Source organism: Paroedura picta, chromosome 4 (genome assembly GCF_049243985.1).
Source record: "Paroedura picta isolate Pp20150507F chromosome 4, Ppicta_v3.0, whole genome shotgun sequence".
Classification (NCBI taxonomy): Eukaryota; Metazoa; Chordata; class Lepidosauria; order Squamata; family Gekkonidae; genus Paroedura; species Paroedura picta.
Window position 1 is genome coordinate 137,473,925 of NC_135372.1, and position 17,027 is coordinate 137,490,951.

The 17,027-nt window shown below is 49.8% G+C and overlaps 1 protein-coding gene across 1 annotated transcript in view; it reads right to left on the bottom strand.

Moving 5' to 3' along the window:
* Positions 1 to 17,027, bottom strand: part of LAMA5 (laminin subunit alpha 5) — a 232,468-nt gene that overhangs the window by 79,374 nt on the left and 136,067 nt on the right. The window contains exons 23-29 of the mRNA XM_077335780.1: positions 15,625 to 15,754; positions 8,290 to 8,432; positions 8,087 to 8,193; positions 6,635 to 6,788; positions 5,053 to 5,213; positions 1,740 to 1,848; positions 665 to 762 (exon numbers count right to left, since the gene is read on the bottom strand). Coding sequence (XP_077191895.1) covers positions 665 to 762; positions 1,740 to 1,848; positions 5,053 to 5,213; positions 6,635 to 6,788; positions 8,087 to 8,193; positions 8,290 to 8,432; positions 15,625 to 15,754 — 902 coding nt within the window. The remainder of the gene's footprint in view (positions 1 to 664; positions 763 to 1,739; positions 1,849 to 5,052; positions 5,214 to 6,634; positions 6,789 to 8,086; positions 8,194 to 8,289; positions 8,433 to 15,624; positions 15,755 to 17,027) is intronic.

Genomic DNA, 17,027 nt, shown 5'->3' on the forward strand with positions numbered 1-17,027 from the left:
CCTCGTCCAAGATTCTAACAGCTACGCCATGCCGGCTCTCGTAATCTAACACCTACTAATATATACAAGCGTGCCTCAAGCACAGAAGAGGATACGCCTGCTAAAAGGATCTGCACATTTGCAGCTGAGAATGCTATGCATCCATGCAACAACACCTGTTCTCTGACATTTTTTGGTGCTGCCTTGCAAGGCGAAAAGAACCTTAAGTACACTTAACCACATTTCCGCATGCTCCTTAATTGCTTCTCTTATCCCCCCCCCTTTATGTTGCCCTTGTCTCTGTCTAGATTCAAGTGGGTCGCCGTGTTCGTCGGAAGTAGCACAACAAAAATCGAGTCCAACAGCACCTTTAAGACCAACGCAGATTTATTCAAGGCGTGAGCTTTCGAGTGCTTGCACTCGAAAGCTCACTCCTTGAATAAATCTGCGTTGGTCTTAAAGGTGCTGTTGGACTCGATTTTTGCCTCTGTCTAGTTCACCAGCGCTTTCTGGCAATCATCTGTCTTTTGCAAAAATCCAGGAATGCAGGTGATGTTGGTGCCTTAACATCTTCCCATTAAGCTAAACTAATAATCTCTTAAGGCCCAATATAAGGTGCTTCCGTTTCTGCACTGGGAAAAGAGTCTGCCAACAGCACTTTTGAGAAACCTGCAGGCTGTTTTACCTGTTAGGTGCGAATATTCCGTGGACGCTGATGCAGTGGGTTTGTGGCTCCACAAACTCCATGGTGAATTGGTCATAGGGTATCAGGTACACTTTATACTAAAAGGGTAGAGGAGAAAAGAAAGGGAGGGAGGAAAAAGAATTACTCGTATTTTTTCCTTTCCTGGAAAGATTCATAGGATCGTAGAGTTGGAAGGGACCACCAGGGTCATCTAGTCCAACCTCCTGTAGAATGCAGGAAATTCACAACCAAATGTCACATGGAGTCAGCGCAGGCATTACTGTTTAGTTAATTTTTGTTTCTGTGCATGTGTGGATAAAACAACCTGAGAACTACATGGCAAAATGGATAAGAACTCCCAGCTTGTCTGTCACATCTGCAGGGGAACACACAGAAGAAAGTAGTGGCTACTTCCTATCATTCGAAAAAAAGACATTTTACAAGATTTCTAATCACAGAAGCAGCCGCTGCCCTATGTATTTAATTCATTTATACCCTGCTTTTCTCCCCAATGGTGACCCAAAACACCTTACATTAGTCTCCCCTCCTCCATTTTATCCTCACAACAACCCTGTAAGGTAGGTCAGGCTGAGAGAGTGAGACTGGCCCGAGCCCGCTCAGTAAGCTTCCATAGAGCAAGACAGCATTCAAGCCTGCGTCCCCCAGCTATTAGCCTGAAACTCTGAAGAAGAGCTGCCTTTTTATACCTTGCTTTCCCTACCTGAAGGCGCCCCAAAGCAGCTTACAAACACCACTCCCTTCCTCTCCCCACAACAGACACCTTGCCAGGCAGGTGAGAGTGGAAAGAGCTCTAACAGAACTGCTCCATGAGGACAGCTCTAAAAGAACTGTGACTGGCCCAAGGTCGCCCAGCGGCTGTGTGCGGAGGAGTGAGGGAATCAAACCCAGTTCTCTAGACTGGAGTCGTCCACTCTGTAACCACTACACCATACTGCCTCTCTGTGCCCTCCCCTTGCTACATACCCCCTCAAAATGTGAACACATCATCCGGGTCCATCCCAGTTCAGCGGGGAATGTGTGCCAGGGAACGTTGCATTCCACGTCAAAGGCTTACCAGGAAGAAACGAGCCCTGTCCGCAGTGAGTCGAACCGTCGCCTCCGAGGCCAAGTCGAAAGCTGCCAAGCGATTCAGCGGATCCAAAACCATCCCGCGGCAAAGGAAACTGCAAGGCAAAAACAGCCGTGGAGCTCAAGGACGACCTTGCCTGGTCTGTTTCCTTTCCTCGGCGGCCGTAATGCACGGCGACACGGAATGGCCTTTCTTGGGAGACGACCAGGGCGGGCTTCCTACGGATATCCCAGGCCCCCACTTCCCCATTGTTAAGGCCGCAGCCTGAAACCGGACCACGGGAGGGAGAGTTCCCAGACAAGGCAGCCGATCGGTCGTGCAAAGGAACACGGCCCCGTTTGTCTAAACAGAGCCCTGGGCCTTCAGGATGCTGGGGCTATTTCCAGTCGAACTGGGCCTTGGTTTTTTTAGAACGTGGACGGTTGGGCTCCGCTTTCTGGCGCTGGTGTGCACAATGCTGAGAATCGGAAGAGCCAGTGCCTTCCGCCGAGCAAACAGGGGTCCGAAAACGAGGCCTTGAAAGCACAGGGCGTGGAGTCAGTTAGAAAAGAGAAGAGGGAGGGCACCCAAAAACGCCTCTTGGGGCTGCTCCAAGATCACTTATGGTTAACATAAGTGCTTGGGATTACAAGGGGAGCCTCAGGGATCGTGAATCTCCTTCCCTAACGTGACAGATCTCCCTACGACCCCCGCCTGCAGTGGACTTAAACCCGGAGGCGGCCTTGATCTTTCTCGCTTTTTTCTTGGCTCATTTGGTTTTATTTACTTCCCTTATTTATAGTCGGCCTTGCAATAACTAGTAAATTGGGGTTTGGGAATCCTTGGCTACTGCGGAGAAAAGCCCTGGGGTAGTTCAGTTTTTGCAATGGACTTCAGTTTTCTGTTTCTACTGCCCGATTTGTTTTCAAGTGTCCTTTGAGCTCAGTTATATATGGCCCTGCAGATGGACCTCCTCGTGGAGCCTGGGTTTTGATCACTGTGTGACACAGAGTGTTGGACTGGATGGGCCATTGGCCTGATCCAACATGGCTTCTCTTGTGTCTGGGGCAGTGATGCTCTGTAATCCTGGTGCTTGGGGGGAGGGGGCAATAGTGGGAGGGCTTCTGGAGTCCTGGCTCTGTTGGTGGACTTCCTGTTGGCCCCTGTGTAACACAGAGTGTTGGATTGGATGGACTGTTGCCCCGATCCAACATGGCTTCTCTTATCTTCTTATGTCTGGGGCAGTGATGCTCTGTATTCTTGGTGCTTGGGGGGGGGGGGGCACAGTGGGAGGGTTTCTGGAGTTCTGGCCCTGCTAGTGGACCTCCTGATGGCCCCTGGGTTTTAGCCACTGTGGGACACAGGGTGTTGGACTGGATGGGCCATTGGCCTCATCCAACATGGCTTCTCTTATTTATTAAATTTATAGACCACTCCTCTCTACAGGCAGGCTCGGGGTGGTTTACACCGTGACAAAATTCTGGTTAGAATACAATAGAAGACTAAGACCCCACAATGCTTCACTTTCCCACTGCTCAGCAATACATCCTGGCTACAATATCACTGGCTGCTATTCAATGGTGGGATGATCTGAAGAGGGAAGTTCTGGAGAAGGAAGGAGGGAGGGCCATTTCATTTTGTTTGCTTGTTCTGGCTTCAACCATAAACATTTTACAGGCCCTGCGGAACTTATGTAGTATCATCAGGGCCCGGATCTCGGCAGTCAGCTGGTCCCACCAGACCAGGGACAAAGCTGAGAAGGCCCTGGCTCTTCTCAAAGCCAAACGCACTTCTTTTGGGCCAGGGTGTGCCAACAGGTTGGCATTAGAAGATCGTATCATGCTTCAGGGGGCATGCTGGGAAAGGCAGTCCCTCAGATATGCCGGGCCTAGCCTGTGTAAGGCCTTAAAGGTTAGAGCCAAAACCTGATCCAGAATCTGCTGGAGAACAGGTCAAATAAGAGCCCTCCAAAGTCTCACAGAAAGGACCCATGCAGCTGTGTTTTGAACCAGCTGCAACTGATAAAATGTATAGACCTGCATAGAGTGGGTTGTTGTTGTTGTTGTGAGTTGCAAAGTCGTGTCCAACCCATCGTGGCCCCATGGATGATCCTCCAGGTCTTCCTGTCCTCTACCATTCCCCGGAGTCCATTTAAGTTTGCACCGACTGCTTCAGTGACTCCATCCAGCCACCCCATTCTCTGTCGTCCTCTTCTTCTTTTGCCCTCGATCGCTCCCAGCATTAGGCTCTTCTCCAGGAAGTCCTTCCTTCTCATCTTCAGGATCTGGCCTTCTAAAGAGCAGTCAGGGCTGATCTCCTCTAGGACTGACCGGTTTGTTCGCCTTGCAGTCCAAGGGACTCGCAAGAGTCTTCTCCAGCACCAGAGTTCAAAAGCCTCAATTCTTTGATGCTCGGCCTTCCTTATGGTCCAACTTTTGTAGCCATACATTGCAACTGGGAATACCTTAGCCTTGACTAAACGCACTTTTGTTGGCAGGGTGATGTCTCTGCTTTTTAGGATGCTGTCTAGATCTGCCATAACTTTCCTCCCCAGGAGCAAGCGTCTTTAAATTTCTTAATTATACTGGGTTACACTGATCTAATCTATAGGTGACAGTTCTATGGATTACCGTAGCTATGTTTTCCAGGGCCAGATAAGGAGCTAGTAGCTTCACCTGGCAAAGATGAAAAAATTCCTGATGCACTACTTTTGTGATCTGTGCCTCCATTTAAGGTCACCCCCAGATTCCTGATGGAGCATAAAGGTTCAGTTAGAAGAAGAAGAATTTTAGGTTGTTATATCTCGCTTTTCACTACCCGGAAGAGTCTCAACGTGGCTTACAATCACCTTCCCTTCTTCTCCCCACCACAGACGCCCTGTGAGGGAGGCGAGTCTGAGAGAGCTCTGATAGGACTGCTTGGTCAGAACAGCACTATCAGGACTGTGATTAGCCCAAGGTCACCCAGCTGGCTGTATGTGAAGGAGCAGGGAATCAAACCCAGCTTGCCAGCTTAGAAGTCTCCTAACCAAGCTGGCTCAATCATCTCTGGCTTACTGTAAATTCTGGCTTACTGTAAATTCTGACTATCACTGCAGTAACGTTATGGATGAAAGGAAAAGAGCCAGCTCTCTCAGCCTCACCCACCCCACAGGGTGTCTGTTGTGGGGAGAGGAATGGGACTGTAAGCCGCTTTGAGACTCCTTCGGGTAGGGAAAAGCGGCATATAAGAACCAACTCTTCTTCTTCTTCTTCTATTATCTCTACACCACACGTTATCCCAAAAGAGGGTCGCTCCACTCTTCTACCAGGGCCCATACCTGTACTCGCAGGTGTACACAGCAAGAGCACCAGGCTGAACGGCGTGCCGCGGAGAGCTCACGGAGACATCCACCGTCTGCAGAGGGTCCGCACTGGCATACTCTACTAGGAGCGTGTACCTCCCGGGCTGGGGAACGGGGATCCGCAGCTGAACTTCCACCTGCACACAAGAGGAGGGGAAAGGTTATACGAGATAAGGGCGCCAGGCTGGGGTTGGTGATATTCTGGACTAAATTCTCCCTTTATGATCTTAAAAAAATTCTGGCTGGATATTAGTGGGGGGTGGGGGAATTTGTTTACCGTAAGAATAATTGGCTGCCTAGGGGGGCAGTAAGCTTGTCTTCACCGGTGTCTTCAAGCACTAAGTGGACCAACACTTATCAGGCATGATTTAGGCCAGGGGTAGTCAAACTGCGGCCCTCCAGATGTCCATGGACTACAATTCCCAGGAGCCCCTGCCAGCATTCGCTGGCAGGGGCTCCTGGGAATTGTAGTCCATGGACATCTGGAGGGCCGCAGTTTGACTACCCCTGATTTAGGCTGCATTGAGCAGAAGGGGCTTGGAGCAGATGCCTCCATGGCTTCTTCCAACAGCATGATTCTATGAATGTTCAGGGCTATTCCCCAGCTCCCCTGAAGCTCAGAAGGAGTTTCACAGGTCCCAGTGCATGTGAGGACTAGCTCTTCTGCTTCCCAGTGTATCAGGACTAGGAGACGCATGCTGGCAATTGGGGATTCCCTCTTGAGAGGGGTAGAAGCCAAAGTGTGTCTAATGGACTTCTTGTCTCAAGAATGATGCTGTCCACCTGGAGCAAGAATCAAGGATGTCTTGGAACGGATGGAGAGGCTTGTTAAGCCCATATACAGATATCCCTTCCAGTTAATTCCTGTGGGAACAAATGTCCATACTCTATGATTCTATTCTATGTAGAAACCAGCACTGAAGTGCAGGCATGTTAGTGTAAAATACATGAGTGGACACAATAAAGAAGTTAGCAGGTAGCGTCATTTTAGTCTCAAATTTCGCCTCCGGCACAATTTTTTATTCTGTGTGCCCTTTCCACGAGGGCCATCTCAAAAGCACACAGAGTCAGGGAAAGTTTGATCAATACCAGCAGGTAAAGGTAAAGGTATCCCCTGTGCAAGCACCGGGTCATGTCTGACCCTTGGGGTGACGCCCTCCAGCGTTTTCATGGCAGACTCAGTACGGGGTGGTTTGCCAGTGCCTTCCCCAGTCATTACCGTTTACCCCCCAGCAAGCAAGCTGGGTATTCATTTTACCGACCTCAGAAGGATGGAAGGCTGAGTCGACCTTGAGCCGACTGCTGGGATCGAACTCCCAGCCTCATGGGCAGAGCTTCAGACTGCATGTCGGCTGCCTTACCACCCTGCGCCACAAGAGGTTCATAAGGCCATCCTTAGTACATCCCATTAAGTTCTGTAGGACACATGCTTCTGTAACTTCTCTCTCCTCTTATGGAAAACCAAGGAGGTTCATTCCGTCTTCCCAGGGAGGGTTGAAGAGAAGAGAAAGACCACAGAGGCATATTTGGATTCAGTTGTGACGGTGGATCGACTTACATCACTGCCGCTGCATAACACCATCTCAGGGTACGAAAGGGTAACCTGCTCTCTGGGACAGGGTCTTGGTAAATTGTTGTCCCATCTGCACACGGCGTCTTCGCCCGACCCAAAGGGGAACTGCTCCATAGGCAAGTACCTGTACAGGAGGCAGCTAGAAAGGAGAGAAAGGAAATCATTTCTGCCTTGAGGCATCTGGTTGAGTCAAATACAGGCTGGTCTCAGAGAGCCACTGAAACAGCAGCTGGTGAAAACCAAAGTCATAGAATCATAGAATCATAGAGCTGGAAGGGACCCCATGGGTCATCTAGTCCAACCCCCTGCACTATGCAGGACACTCCCAACCCTATCGCTCATCCACAGTAACCTGCCACCCCTTCACAGAATCACTATAATTGATATTTTAGTGCCCTTTTAAAAGAAAGGTGGGGGAGCTTGAACACTGTCAATGACAACTGCACCCCCCCTCCTTGAACATCCTCCTCCCCAAAGGCATGTTCAGAGGAAAATAAACTGCCTGTTCAAGTGTGAAAATTCACAGCGAAGGCACCCAATATTGCACCCAATTCCATTCCTATTGCACCCAAATCCATTCCAGTGTTTCCATTCCAGCTGCCACAAAAATCAGGAACAAACCCAAAGTGTGGAAAAGCCCCTACGCCTCTACTCTCCACTCCTCCCCCAGCAGCAACTTGGATGACCAACCAGATATGAATTCAAACTCAAAACCAGTTGTGATTTGAAGACGAAGAAGAAGAGTTGGTTCTTATATGCCGCTTTTCCCTATCCCAAGGAGACTCAAAGTGGCTTACAGTAGCCTTCCCATTCCTCTCCCCACAACAGACACCCTGTGAGGTAGGTGGGGCTGAGAGAGCCCTGATATTACTGAAGAAGAGTTGGTTCTCATATGCCACTTTTCTATACTCAAAGAAGTCTCAAAGCGGCTTACAGTCACCTTCCCATTCATCTCCCCACAACAGACACCCTGTGGGGTGGGTGAGGCTGAGAGAGCCCTGATATCACTGCTCGGTCAGAACAGTTTTCTCAGTGCCGTGGCGAGCCCAAGGTCACCCAGCTGGCTGCATGTGGGGGAGCACAGAATCGAACCTGGCTCACCAGATTAGAAGTCCTCACTCCTAACCACTACACCAAACTGGCTCTCAGTTTGTTACATCAGCAAGCATCCTCTGCCACCCACACTGCTGAATTTCAAAAAGACAGAGAAACGCATCTCTCTTGTTACTGTGCTCCAGGATATGAGATGCATAGCAGACCAAAGAACTGCACTGCACATTTCAGATGGAATCTCACGATGCACCTAGAACTGCCTGGGTAGAAGCTGTGCTCCTTTTTATTAATTGCAGCACTGCCTGGGTAGAGGGGGTGTCTTTAGGGCTCAAGGCCACCTTCTGCTTGTCCCTATCATGACAGAGCTTGGAAGGGAGGCCTTACTTTTGACCGGCTTGCTCGGGAGGTGGGTTGTAGGTGCAAGGATCCGAAACCTTCAGCTGCAAGATACGAGCCTCGTAGTACGAGCTGGGCAGCAAGACCAGGTAATCCTGAAACAAAGTTCCGAAAAGTCCGAAAGGTCAAGACATTGTTCTCCTTGCTCTTCTGGGGTAAAGAGGAGGGACAAAGAGGAGCGTGGGCCTTACCAGCAGCACCCCCTCTGCTTCAATGATCAGGGACCACGTGCTGGGGCTCAGCACAAAGGGCTCCCCGAAGCTGTTCCGAGGAACCGTGACAAATGCTGGCTCCTTGCTGGGGACAAACACAATCGGCTTGGTTTGCTCGGTACCTGCAGGAGGGAAAGCAAAAAGGCAGGTCTGGAGGGGGTCACGGCCATCTCTGACCCAGAAGAGAAGAAGAAGAGCTGGGGGGGGGGGGGGGGTTTGGATCTCACTTTTCTCCATCTGAAGGAGTCTCAAAGGGGCTTCTGATCATCAAACCTCCCTCTCTCCACAACAGACACTCTGAGAGGTAGGTGAGGCAGAGAGAGTTCTGATAGAACTGCTCCACAAGAACAGCTCTAACAGGACCATGACTAGCACAAGGTCACCCCTCTGGCTGCTTATGGAGGTGGAGTGGGGAATCAAACTTGATTGTTCAGATTAGGAGTCACTGATCTTAAGCATTACACTGTGCTGGCTCTCTCAGTCAGGTTTGGAGGGGGTCACGATCCAACCTGGTTCCAAGCATGAGTCCCAAAAGCTAACTGGGAGGCTATTTTCGATGTAACAATCTGTGATTTCTACTGAATCCATGGAAAGAAGGCACACCAGCGGGGGGACACGTTTGTCACAATGAACCTGCTCATGTTGTCACATTCAGGATTTCAACCGCTGGGACGTTTTGAACCCTACCTTTTATGACCCAAAGGGGCTTACAATAAACCTACCCTTCCTCTCCCCGCACCGGAAACCTGTGAGGTAGGCGGGACTGAGAGAGCTCCGAGAGAACTGTGACCGGCCCAAGGTCACCCAGATGGATGGCCCAAGGTCGCCCAGATGTGGAGGAGGAGCAGGGAATCCAACCTGGTTCTCCAGACTAGAGACCACTGCTCTAGACCAGGGGTAGTCAACCCGTGATCCTCCAAATGTTCATGGACTACAATTCCCATGAGCCCCTGTCAGTGTTTACTGGCAAGGGCTCATGGGAACTGTAGTCCATGAACATCTGGAGGACCACAGGTTGACTACCCCTGCTCTAGACTGCTACCCCCCCCCCAAGCTGGTAAAGTGAATCATGAACACACCGTATCCCCAATGTGAAGGTCACACACAAACACACATGTAACACTGGTGACATAAACAGGGGAGGGGGAGATGAATACACGCCACAGCCATGTGAGGCAACAGCACTAAGAAGAGGGAGGTTTCCGCTATGTGTACGTGACTGAGAGAAAGGAGACAGACTTGACTGGACAGGCCAAATGACAAAACTAAAAGAACAACAAACGGACACCTCTAACCGAGACGGCTTCTGACTATGAAACAAGAGATGTGGACCGATATTCAGAGATGTGGTGGTCGAGTCATATTACGGTGGAACGTATCTGGGATGCTATACTTGGATACGTAAGATGCTGGGACCTGTTTGTTCTTTGGAGGTACCCTATATCCCAAAAAGCCTCAGTGAAGGATTTTGAAACCTGGCCTGCCTGGATAGCCCTGGCTAGCCTGGTCCTGTCAGATAACCGACTCTGAGCAGGGTTGCCCCTGGCTGGTGTGCGGATGGGACACCGTCAAGGAAGTCCACGGCGGCGACAGAGAGGCAGCCAATGGCAAGCCACCTCTGAATGTCCGTTGCCTTGCAAACGCAGAGGTGAGCAAACTGAGGCTCTCTAGATGTGCATGGAATACAATCCCCATGAGACCCTGCCAGCATAGTACTGGCAGGGGCTCGTGGGAATTGTAGTCCATGGACATTGGGAGAGCCCCAGTTTGGTCACAACTGCTCTAGGGCAGAATTAGTCCACCTGTGGTCCTCCAGATGTCCATGGACTACAATTCCCATGAGCCCCTGCCAGCATGTGGACTACCCCTGCTCTAGGGCATTATATTATTTATTTATTTTTTTATTTATTGCATTTCTATACCACCCTCCCCTGTGACTCAGGGAGGTTAACAATATGGCTCAGTATACGTGTTCTAGTGTATAGCAAAGTACAACATATTCCAAAGTTCGGTTCAGTCAAATTGCAACCACATCTTTAAACAATCAACCATTAACCACTGGAACGCTGAACCGTAACTTAACAGGTTGTCAGACTGAGCATTTCCCTGGGATGTATCCAGTGGGGGGATCTGGAGGGCCCAGTAGGTGTTATTAACTCTCTGGCCCCAACCAAAGGCTTTGCGGGAAAGCTCTGTTTTACAGGCCCTGCAGAACTGTGCTAGTCCCGGCAAGACCCAGATCTCCCCTGGGAGCTCATTACATCTAGTGGGGGCCAGGACAGAGAAGGCCCTGGCCCCCCTTGAGGCCAAACCTGCTTCCTTGGGGCCTGGGCTCACTAGGAATTTGGAATTGGTTCACCGTTGTGCTCTTTGAGGCATATAGGCAGAGAGGCAGTCCCTCGGGTCTGCTGGGCCCAGACCACATATGGCCTTAATGGTCATTAAGGTAAAGGTAAAGGTATCCCCTGTGCAAGCACCGAGTCATGTCTGACCCTTGGGGTGACGCCCTCCAGCGTTTTCATGGCAGACTCAATACGGGTGGTTTGCCAGTGCCTTCCCCAGTCATTACCGTTTACCCCCCAGCAGCAAGCTGGGTACTCATTTTACCGACCTCGGAAGGATGGAAGGCTGAGTCAACCTTGAGCCGGCTGCTGGGATTGAACTCCCAGCCTCATGGGCAAAGCTTTCAGACGGCTGCCTTACCACTCTGCGCCACAAGAGGCTCTTTAATGGTCATTAGCAAGTCCTTAAACTTGATCTGGGATTCAACTGGTAACCAGTGCAGCTACTGGGGAGGTCTTTTCCCATCCACAAGCCCCGCCCTCTCCAGGTTCCACCCTCCCCCCCAGCCAAATTTCAAAATCCAGAGCCGACAACCCTGGTGAGAGCTCTCCAAAATTTAGTTTAGTCTAGCCTACAGAGCGTAGTGGGTAGTATTGGACCAGGATCTAGAAGACCCGGGTTCAAATGACCCCTCTACCATGGAAGCTCGCAGGGTGATTGGGTGCCTGTAGCACTTCCACTGCCTAGCCTACCTCACAGGGTTGTAGGAAAACGGAGGAGAGGAGAATGGAACTGGATGCGGCTTTGGGTCCCCATCAGGGAAAAACAAGGAGGGCGTAGATAAATAATCAAACGTTTCTGCCGTTGCCACAACTGCAGACAGGAGACAGGCAACGAGCCTTTGCATTTCTACTGCATTCTTTCGGTATCCCAGATTCCTGATGAAATCATTTTACGGAGGACGGTTCCTCGGCCTCCCTGAGAGGCAGCCTTTGTTTCGGTTCAGCTAAGCAGCCTCCCCACGTGACATTTCACAATCGAGCAAGTTTGGGCACAGCCAACGCAAGGAAACACAGTCAAACAATTACCGTTGGCGCGTTCAGCCAACGGTAATTCGGCTTGCAATCCGATCTTTGCATCCAATGCTTCCCCCTACCCACCCCACCCCCCCGCCCTCTAGTTCAGGATCAACCTAAATTCTGTTGCCTTAAAATTCTATTCCTTTAAGTGGAGAGCTGGGGGGTAAAATCTTCAGACAATAGTCAAAATCTTTCCCTAGGCTAACCTGAAAAAAACAGGATCCTTTAATCTACTCTTGTGAAAGACTTTTTAATTGAAACACACAGAACTCTCTAATTAGTTCCATGGTGAGTTATTGTTTTTTTTTTGGCTGGGGGGGGGGTCGATAGTTTAAGGCTTGTTTTTTTTTTTCTTCCTTTGCCTCTATCCTATATTCTGCTCCCCTCCTTTGCGTTTTGAGCTCCTGGCATACCACACACTGGGAGGGTATTAGTATTATTATCATTATCATCATCATCATCATTATTGTTGTTGTTGTTGTTGTTATTATTATTATTTCATTTTCTAAATCGCCCTTAGAACCTCTTGTGGCGCAGAGTGGTAAGGCGGCAGACATGCAGCCTGAAAGCTCTGCCCATGAGGCTGGGAGTTTACCTATAAATAGCCCTTCTGAGACTGGCTCACGGATTATTATTATTATTATTATTATTATTATTATTATTATTATTATTATTATTATTATTATTATTATTATTATTATTATTATTATTATTATTTTGGTTCCCCACTACTCCCAAGCAGGCTCGTGGCAGGTTACAGATGTCCAGTTAAAAGCCCCCATTAAAAAATGAATTACAATGGACACAAATATATAAATTGCAATTTCTCAATAACAAACCATTAAAACAACAGCAAAACATTAAACGCTAACAATAACATTATATCCAATTTTTAAAAAAAACTATTAATAAATTAGCGGCAGCATAACAGCGTCAGTTTCTGTCATTGTCACCCAGAAGTTAGTGCCAATAATACTTTCCAGGCTGTCTTTGTCCGGGGGGGGGGGGGGATAGGTAGGCAAAGTTGTAGCGAATTACATCTAAGTTTCACCACCTACATATTTTTATTTATTAAAACATTTATACATCCTTTCTTTCCCCGGGGTTCAAGGTGGCAGCTTTAAGGCATGGGCGTTTCCCCATGATATCCTAAGTTACAGGCAAGAGCTATTTATTTAATTAGTTCCATTTATACCCAATTGGGGGACCCAAAGCAGGACACGTTGTTCTCCTCTCCATTTTTATCCTCACAACAACCCTGTGAGGTAGGTTAGGCTGAGAGAGTGTGACCTACCCAAGGTCACCCGGCAAGTTTCCACTGCAGAGCAGGGATTCGAACCTGGCGTATTACAAGGTCCACAACATCTTCCCCAGTTGTGATTCTCATGACTAAGAGGAACCTGGCACGACACTCCACATATACGAGTAGCTTAGTATGATCAACTCTGGATGCTTTGGTCATAACTTTTAGAGTCCTAAACCAGCCTTTCTCAGCTTTTTTGAGAACCCCCTGAAGCATGCTTCAGGCTTTGAGAAACCCCAGAAAAGGCACGATCATGCAGAATATGGTTGGGAAGCAGAGCTGTGGACACGCTCACCCGGGGCCCCTCCCCTTCCCCCCCCCTCCAGGCCCATCACTGGCCATTTAGGGAGGAGAGTGTGGGCTGACATGACCATAGATGGTCATAAAAGGTAAAGGTAAAGGTATCCCCTGTGCAAGCACCGAGTCCAGTCTGACCCTTGGGGTGATGCCCTCCAGCGTTTTCATGGCAGACTCAATACGGGGTGGTTTGCCAGTGCCTTCCCCAGTCATTACCGTTTACCCTCCAGCAAGCTGGGTACTCATTTTACCGACCTCGGAAGGATGGAAGGCTGAGTCAACCTTGAGCCGGCTGCTGGGATCGAACTCCCAGCCTCATGGGCAGAGCTTTCAGGCTGCATGTCTGCTGCCTTACCACTCTGCGCCACAAGAGGCTCATATAGATGGTCATATCACCCAATAAATGTTAAAACATGAACTCCCACCCAAATGAGAAGCCCTTTCAAGGCCATCAAGAAACTCTTGTTGAGAAATATTGCCCTAAACAGTCCAGGACCTACGTATCTACGGGGTCACCTCTCCCACTACATCCCCCCCACCCCGAGAGTGTTACGGTCTAGCAACCTGAAGCTGCTTTGGATACCTGGCTGTAAAGAAATAAAATTCTCCTCGGCCAGGGCCTTTTTGGCTCTGTCTCCGGCCTGGTGCAATGTTCTGCCGAATGACATCAGAGCCCTGCAGGACCTCATTCCACAGGGCTTGCAAAACAGAGCTGAGATCGAGGTGTGCAGGGACCATCAAACGGCTGGCCTCCATAACCGAGAACCCAGAGAACCGCGCTGAATCTCAACAAGGGCCAGAGCCTTCTCGGTCCCGGCCCCCAACTGGTGGAATGAGCTCCCAGAGGAAATCAGAGCCCTGCCTGAAATTCCACAGTTCCGCAGGGCCTGCAAGAGGGAGCTCCTCCACCAGGCATTTGCATGAGGCCGACCAACTCAAAACATCTGCTGGTGCCGCCCCACAGATGCCCCCTCCCATGACTGAACAATCGAACCTACCCAGGGATTTGTCAGTGTTATTGTTCTGTTAAAATACTGTTCTGGTTATCATGTTGTATTATGGTTGTTATCTGTTACATATTGTTATAATGTTCTATGTAACTACCGTATCTAAGCCGAACTGCATATAAGCCACCTAATTACACCACAAAATGCTGGAAAAACTTATTGACTCACATATAAGCCGAGGGTGGTGTTTGTATAGTGGCTTTTTCTCCTTTCCTCCTCTCCCCGTTTTGGGCAGGATTTTTTTTCCTTTTCTTCCCATCCTCCTCCTTCCTCCTCTTTCCCTCTGATCCCTCTTGCCTTTATTCCTTCCTCTAGGGGCGTTTCCTGCTCTCTGCTCTCCCTCTGAGACAGAGGCTTCAGAGCTTCCTGCAGAGCTTCCTGCAATACGTGCTAGCCTCGTGCTAGCCTCGTTAAGGCAGTGAGGGGGAGAGGCTGCTCTTTCCTTCCCAGGCTTGCTGCGTATCTGCTGTTCCTGTCTCTACTTCTTCAGGCAAGTGTACTTGTCTCCCACCCTCCTGTCTTGTCTGGAAGCTGTTTTTTTTTAATACCCCCATATAAGCCGAGGGGGACATTTTCAGCTTAAAGAAATGGCTGAAAAACTCAGCTTATATGCGAGTATATATGGTATTCTACGACATTTTATCTAAACTGCCCAGAGCTGTATGGAAAGGGGGGGTATGAAAATCTTAATTAATTAATTAAACTTGAGGCTATCAGGCTTTGGTTACATGATGAGGGCAAACATCACTGGAAAGGACAACAATGCTAGGAAAAGTTGAAGGCAACAGGAAAAGAGGACGACCCAAGATGAGATCGATTGATCCCCTCAAGGAAGGCACGGCCATCAGCCTGCAAGGCCTGAGATTGGCTGTTAATGATAGGATGTTTCAGAGGACACTAATTCATATGGTCTCCGTGAACTGGAAGCAACCTGATGGCATTTCACACACACACCGAAACTGTACTTTCCTTGTCTTTCAGACATACATCTACACTCAACATAAATATATTCTGTTCTGTTGATTTGGGAATGTCAACCCCCCTCCCACTCCCAAAATAGCCTGTGATGGGCCTGGAAGGGGTGGGGAGGGGAGGGGCCCCGGGTGGACATGTACCCAACTATGCTCCCCAACCACATTCTGCACGATCGCCCAATTTCTGGGTTTTCTCGAAGCTTGAAGAATATTTCAGGGGTTTCTCAAGAGTAAACAAGCTGAGAAAGGCTACAGTAGAGGCAAGGAATACAAGCGGCAGGCCAGAAGACTCCTCAGGGAAGAACAGCGATCCAAGTGGCTGAGTGGTAGATGGCAGAGAAGGTGGAATGAGATCTGGAGGGGGTCCTTACCTCTCTTTCGTGGCTGAAAAGCCGTGATCTTGCCATACACCGTGGCACTTCCTGAATTCACATATTTCAGGATAACATGGAAGAGATACAGCTCTTCTTCTTGCACGTGGACGGTGACTTTGACTTTCCTCTGAAAAAGGCCAAAAAGAAAAAAAGCGTGCTGGGTGCAAATCATAGCAGGACAGGTGCCAAGCCAGCCGCCCACCCTACCTTCCTGCCTCTCTGCCTGCTTCTTCTACGGTCCCTCCCCTTAGCAATTGACCATGTTCCTAGGGGTGCGCTGCTCGCGGGGGTCCGCAATCTGCAATGTGGGTGGCAGAGCTTTCTGACGAGGGGGGGATGGAAGGAAGGAAGGAAGGAAGGCCGCTTTGCCGAAATGAAAAGGGACGGTCCGTTCGTGGATTCGATTTCGGAAGAGGGGGGCCGGGTAGGTTGAATCCCAAAGCGAAAAATGCACTTACAGTTGCCACAAACATTAAACTTTCCTTCCTCAAGGACTGAGACCCTCCCTTCCACACTGGCAGGCCCCGGGCGGACGTGGCGGAAGACGAGGCGGAAGAGGTCAGGGGAGGTCCCACTGAGGGTCACCACTACCTTGGGCTGGTGGGAGAGAAAGGGGAGACAAGCAGAGCACACCTTAAATCACCTCCACCATCACCTGCCACCAGCGCAAAGCACCGCACGCCCAGACGCCTGTCCCCATAACCAGCATGCCAAAGCAGAGAAGGGGTCGCGCCAGCCCCGTTCTGTTGCCACAGAATGGCCAAAGGGAAGGGAAAGATGCCTCTCTGACTACAGGACAGTCCACCTGAATTGTCACTCCAGCCTTGCTGGAAATGCACACTCTGCAGCCAAGAGCCAAAGGGCCAGGGAAAGGAAGTTGAGAGGGGAAAGGAGAGGGCGTGCCAAGAAAGAGATGGAGATCTTGGCTGACACCTACAAGGGCTGCATCCAAACAGACGTCAAAAGCAGGAGAGCAGGGCCTTTTGCAGGGGCCGACTTGAAAATGGTCAAAATCCACCACTGCCCATACGTTGCCTTCTCCGTGGTGGCCCCCACTTTGTGGGACGGCCAGCCCAGGGAGGTCAAGAAGGCTTCCGCCCTCATTCAAAAGATGATTCAAGAAGGCTTTTCTGCGCAGGCAAGAGACTTAAAAAAATCACTGGGGACTGTACTACTGTGTCTAGCAGGGGTGAAAAAACTGGAGCCCGGGATCATGGGAATTGTAGTCCATGGACATATGGAGAGCCACAGTTTGATCACAGTTTGATATAGTTTGCTGGGGGTTGTGTAATTTTGCATCATTTAACGTGTGATGACTTATCACAGAGAGCCAGTTTGGTGTAGTGGTTAGGAGTGCGGACTTCTAATCTGGCATGCCGGGTTCGATTCTGCGCTCCCCC